This window comes from Galeopterus variegatus, unplaced genomic scaffold (genome assembly GCF_000696425.1).
Source record: "Galeopterus variegatus unplaced genomic scaffold, G_variegatus-3.0.2 Scaffold169, whole genome shotgun sequence".
Classification (NCBI taxonomy): domain Eukaryota; kingdom Metazoa; phylum Chordata; class Mammalia; order Dermoptera; family Cynocephalidae; genus Galeopterus; species Galeopterus variegatus.
Genome location: NW_007726280.1, coordinates 40884 through 47597, shown reverse-complemented (window position 1 = coordinate 47597; position 6714 = coordinate 40884). Strand labels below are relative to the sequence as shown.

Genomic DNA, 6714 nt, shown 5'->3' with positions numbered 1-6714 from the left:
AAAAAAAAACAAACAAATTAATTCACCCACATACACACACACAAAAAAACCGGGGGTGGGGTGGGGAAGAAGATATAACAACTATACTTTTATGAAGTTGTTACAACAAGCAAACGGAAAGGACATTCTTGGGGGGGAGGGGAGAGAGGGAGGAGGGAGGGAGGTGTCGGTGATGGGCCATAATAATCATATACAGTGTATATTGACAAAATAAAAATTTAACGAAAAAAAAAAAAAAAAGAATGTGAATACCAGGGGCAGAGAGAAGGGAAATGGGGAGATGTAGGTCAAAGGGTACTAAGTTGCAGTTATGTAGGATGAATAAGTTCAGAGATCTAATGTACAGCATGAGGACTATAGTTGTGTTCCATGTAAGAGAGTACCACACACACAGGAAAAGCTAACTATTTGAGGTGATAGATATGTTAATTTGCTTGACTGTAGTAATCATTTCACTATGAATATGTATATCAAAACACTGTGCTGTATGTATACCTTAAGTATAGACAATAAAAAATGAGAATATTAGATAAGACTTAGATACAGATCCTTTGAAAATCCTATGATTCAGTGTTTCTCAAACTTTATCAGTATTTCGATTCCTAATTATGAGGTTTTAGAAACATTGTTTTCCTTCATTTAGATATAAGAATTTCATGTGAAAGCACTGTTTTTTTAAGTAAAATCTAAACAGGAAATTACTGATTTATTGTTTCTTAATCGTGTAGGAATATTAAGCTCCCTAGGTTGAAGAACCATTTTTCAGTACTACTCTTATCCATTCTAATGCCCACATTTACCCACCCTCTAGTGCCTACCCATCACATAGAATTTTCCAGTGGTAGGATCAGGCTGTATTCCCTTCCCCTTCCCAACATTACACTCTATGACTCTAAAAGAAGATGGAAAGTTGACAACGATGTATAAACATATATCAATTAGAAAACAATATAAATGTTGAAAATTTAGAAAATAATGCCTATGAGAATTCTAATAGCACAAACTTATGGGATATATAAAGCTATTTCTAGAAACATATTCATGGCCAAAGTGCCTTTATTATTAAATTTAAAAACTGTTAAATGAAGCATTTAACTTAGAAAGAGGGTAGCAAAAAACAAACAATTAAAAGAAAAAGTATAAGGAAAACAAGGAAGGAAGAGGTCATAAGGGTAACAGAAGATAACTGGCATACTGAAAAGTAACAGAATTGACAATTAAATCCGAACACTAAATCCTTGAAGGATGTGGGGGCAATAAACAGAAAAACCCCTGGCAAGTAAAATTGAAGGACACGAGAAGACAAATATGCAAAACTAAAAATGGGATATATAACAGAGAATAAATGGAAGACTTAAAAATAAAGGATACTATATGTTAAATCAATACTAACATATTTTAAAATCTCATAAAATATTTTCTTGCAAATTTTTTCCTAGAAAATATTTAGGAAAAATACTGCATGGCAAAACTAACTTGAAGAAAAGTAAAAAATATAAAAATCAATTATCTCCAAAGAAAACTCCAGGCCTGGATGTTTTATGAGTATATTTTTTCAGCAGTTTAAGAAATAAGTAATTCATCTGTTAGTCAATATTTTACATAGCCTAGAAAAGGAGAAATAGTTTTCCAATTTGACTATGAACCCTCGTACTAAAAATTAGCAAGGACAGTACAAATAAAGAAAAAACACAAACTAATCTCACTTATGATTACAGATGCAAAAATAACAACTATAATATGAGCAAATAAAATTATGCAGTACATTAAAGCAAGACTATACCATGACTAATCAGGGTTTATTTCATCAATAAATTTGAAGAACAAAACCAATAAGGTATGCTGTAAAATAAAATCAATTTCTCATACAAATTCCTAATAGACTGGAATTTTTTTTTTAATTATTATTTTTATTTTTGTTTTTGTTCCAGCAGCTAGCCAGTACAGAGATTAAATTCTGGACCTTGGTATTATTAGCACCATGGTCTAACCAACTGAACTATGACATTTTATAAATGATAAAAAATATCTTAAATCAATAGTCGACTGAATACCTAATGTAAAATATTAAAAACAATTTCACAAATTAAAAACTATGCCAAAATATCTGCTATAACCATTCTTACTTAATGCTACTCTTGACATTCTAGGCAATGTAATGGGGGGAGGGGAAAGCAAAAAACCAAATGACTACCAAAAAGGAGGAGAAAACATACCAACTGTAGCAGAAATATGACTAGACCTAATAAGTTCAATAAAAAGGGAGGTTAAAAAAATGAGCCAGCCTCTGTGGGGAGACAGAGTTAGTGGACTAACAAATACAAAACTATGCTATCGACCCTAAGTGAATCATTGTGTAGTATATGCACATATTGAAACAACACACTGTACTCTACAAATATGTATGAGTAAATGTCAAAAGTAAAAAAAGACCCAGCAAAATAAACTAGCAAAATTCACTAGCCTTCCTAAATATAACAACAAAAAGAAAATGGAATAAAGAATATCTCATTCACAAGAGCAAGCAAAATATTAAATATTATGAAGAAAACATCAAGGGAAATGCACAGAATCTGTATTTAAAAAACAAAGCATTGTTGAAGGACATAAAAAATTGAATAAATAATGTTGAATGGAAAGATTCAATGCTATAAAGATGTCAATTCACTGTACAGTTTTATATAAATGTAATGTCATATTTTTAAAAAATCACTTTGGGATTTTAATAAACAACTTGATAAAGTAAATCTAAGATAAACTTTGGAAAAGTATGAAATCACCTCAAAGAACAATTATAAATGTGGTCTTGCAATACTTACTTTAGAAATAGACTGTAAAGTTATAGTGATTAATATAGCATAATATAGCATAGTACTAAAAAAAGTTTAGATAGAAAGATCAATGATATAGGACCAAAATCTGAGAAATGGTTCCAAATATGTTATCAGAGTATAAAAAATGATGTAGTTCAAGTCAGAGGGTGATAAGATGTTTTACATAATAAATGGCACAGAGATATTTGGTTAACTGCTTGAGAAAAAAATTAAGGTATATCTCTCATTGAAATTATACATCAAAATATATTCAGGAGGAATTAAAGACTTCGATGTTTAAAAATATAGCCAATTAATTGGAAAAAAATATAGCAGAATATCCTCAAAACTCAGGGTGGAGAACGCCTTTTTAAACAAACCCCCAACAGAAAAAAACTATTTAAAAGGGGGTGGAAAGATTGACAACAAAAGCATAAAATAAAGCAAATGACAAAATGCAACATATATAACAAACAAAAAGGTTAATACTACAAATGCATACATAAAGAATTCTTACAAAACAGTAAGAGCTAGACAAGTCCTTTAAAGGAAAAATGGGCAATCAACATCAATAGGCAGTTCACAAAGGAAGAGACATTTAATAGCAAATAAATTTACGGAAAACTCTTCATCCTCACTAATAATCAGAGAAACTCGCATCTGCAATGACATGCTTTTCCCCTATCAAACTGGCATGAAGTTTTTAAAGTACTAAAACTTGTTATTGAAGGCAAGAGAATAAACACTTACAGATACTGCTGGTGAGAGCACAAACACCATACCCTTCCTGAAGGGTAATTGGCAAAATGAATCAAAAGCCTTTTTAAAAAGAACATACTCTTTGGCCCAGGAATTTCACTTTTACGAATATATACTAAGAAAATAACCACTAATAAGCTGAAAAGTCTTAACAAAAAGTTATTCATGTTCAAGGTGCTCTTTTTACTGACAAACAATAAAAACAACTTAAATGTTGTATAAAAGGCTCAGTTAAATACAAAAACCTCACTTTATGCCATGTTTTCTGCCAATAAAATATTTTAGAAAATGACCTAATCACAGGAAAATCCACAAAATATCATTAAGTGTGAAAAAATAGGTTATAAAAGTAAAGAATGATTCTATCTTTATGAGAAAAAATTTAACATATATATGCATAAGGGTACAAAACTATGCTATCTACCCTAAGTGAATCATTGTGCACTATATGCATGTATTAAAACAACACACTGTCCTCCACAAAAATGTACAAGGAAATGTTAAAACAAAAAATATATATATTCCTATAAAAAATTGAAAGGATATGCAAGATACAGGTAGAATTAAATGACAATTTTATTTTCTCTTACATGATTTTCTGTTTCTTACAAATAAATATGCATAAATTTTATAATCAGAGGAAAATAAAAGCTATTAAAAATATACAATGTTTGAGATATAATATTAAATAATGATAACCCACAATAATATGTATTCCTCAAACATATAATTTAGATAACTTTAAAATTTCAAGATAATGATAACTAATTTAGGTGGATAATAACTGGCCTGGTCTTACCTAGAAAAAAAAAAATGTATGTTGAGTTTTAGCAGTAGTTAAATCAAACTATTTGAATACAACTTTAACTAAATTTTTTCCCATTTTTAAATCAATATATTATTGGTATATTTTCTAATATTAAGATGTAAAAAGAGACAGTAATGTAGAATAGATCAAAATGGGAAATTTAGTAAGAATTTTACCTTTTATCCCCATAAGACTCTGAATAGCACACAAGTGAAAGTTTACATATCACATAAAGAATCCAGAAAAAAAAAAAATGAAAGAATCTGAAAAGCCTAATTTTGCATGGGTTTTTTCTTTTTTATTTTCATTTTGAGTATCCAAGACTGGTACATTTTTTCGATTTTAAATTCATAATTAGAATTAAATATAAAGAAAGATGGAAAGTGTGGGGGGAAGATACCAAGGTACAAAAACTCTATGTTGAATAATAACAATAAAATGCTAGCTTCCACATTACTAAGACCCCCATCATTCACACTGGTAAAAGCTTGCCTTTGCATAACCATTTCTGTTCGCACTGTTAAAAAACCAATGACTTCGGAAAAGGAAGAAAACAGAATGACATGCAAAGTAGCACACACCATGTTAGTGCAGCTGGATAGAGAATATGTCACTAATGACTTTCTTTCTACCCATCAGTTATAAGTTGAGTTTCTTTTTTTTTCACAAATAGCAAATGGCCTTTATGAGTACAAAACAGAAGCTGTGAAATTCAAAATAATATTCAGTTTCCACTGGATTTTGACACTGTGTTAATCAATGGAATGAGTTATTAATTATTCATTGGGAATAAAAATGACTTCCTTTTTTCTTCATTTGAGTTGAACATAATGTGCCTGAACACTAGGCAATTTTCTGTAGTAAATTCAAAATACAATTTTCATCAGATACTTATTGCCAAATTTTTATCTCAACTGAGATATTATCCATGACCAATGGGAAGATTCACCTAAAGTTCTTTGATAAATTCCAAAAACTAATATAATTAAGTTTTCAAATTGTTAGTGAAAATCAGAGTGATAACTATCTGTCTGTAAGGGAGAACTGATAAAATTAATGAATGACCATGGATTCCATTCAGCATACAAAAACTTGTAATACAATACTTCAACTACATAAATAAATCGGCAAGAGAGAGTTTGGTTAGGCAAGAAGTACAACTTCTTGATTGATAGGGTAACTTAACACTGGATTGGGACTGTCCACTTTTTAATTTTAAAGAGAATAACATCAATCACATATATTCAAAAGTAAAGATGTTCTCCTCATCTGAGTCAGAGGTCATGAAATGCTAAATCTCATAAAAAATCTGTTTGAGATTAGTCAGCCTATAGTCCTACAAGCATATTAATAATAATAACCACCACAGCTTTCATTCATGAGTATTTTCTTAAGTGCCAGTTATTCTAAGAGCTTTACATGTATTAATTCTCTTAATAAGCCTATGAAGTAGGTACTATTATTATCCCCATTTTAAAGATGAGAAATATGAAATGTAGAGAAAAGTTCAGTGGATTGCCCAAAGTCCCTCATCTAGTAAGTGACACTGCTGGGATTTGAACCAAGGTTAACAGGCCTCAGAATCCACCAATAAACCATTATATACAGCACATTCTATAAACTTTTTCAAAGGTGCTACAAGTGAGCCCTTTTGATCAGAAAAAATTCAAGGTGATAATTTAGATTCATATATTAAGGTAATATGATGATTTTAAGAAAAATTAAGATTATCTCCTTTACCTTAATTTGCTTTTCATCTTTTGACATAACTTTTTTCTTTTTTATACTTTATCATTAAGTAAATCGAGGCAGTATATGCTATAAGTTATATATTTATAGACCAATATAGAGTGGGCAAAAATATCATTCTATAAACATAACAAAGAATAAGTTTAGGAACACACTACACATTTACTCTCTCATATATAATCAAGTATTAGAGGTAACAATTTACTGCTACAATGAAGAATATGAGCAAATATGTTGTTATACAAAATAACATCTCTGCATTGATATGCTTAATAACTTTTACATTGTACCTTTAATTTCTCCAAGAAGTTCACTGGTATTTAGTCTTTCCATTTTTTCCTTCCAATCTTTTGAAAGTAGCTTTTCCATACAGGAGGAATCTATTAAAATACAAAAATAAGTATTAAAAATATAGGTATGCTACAAACTCAGATGGCCAGTTTATAAAGAAATTCACTTAAAAATGCACAAAGCTATTTTGTTGCTGTTGTTTTAACCTAGGATATAGACAATTACAATACTCTATTATAAAATACCATAACTAAGTTTATTTTACCAGAATATTATTTAAACTATAGTCCGGGG

The 6714-nt window shown here is 29.8% G+C and overlaps 1 protein-coding gene across 1 annotated transcript in view; it reads right to left on the bottom strand.

Moving 5' to 3' along the window:
- Window positions 1-6509, bottom strand: part of SOX6 (SRY (sex determining region Y)-box 6) — a gene marked incomplete at its 5' end in the record, with an annotated part of 259721 nt that extends 253212 nt beyond the window's left edge. The window contains one exon of the mRNA XM_008594985.1: window positions 6420-6509. Coding sequence (XP_008593207.1) covers window positions 6420-6509 — 90 coding nt within the window. The remainder of the gene's footprint in view (window positions 1-6419) is intronic.
- Between the last annotated feature and the right edge of the window lie 205 nt (window positions 6510-6714).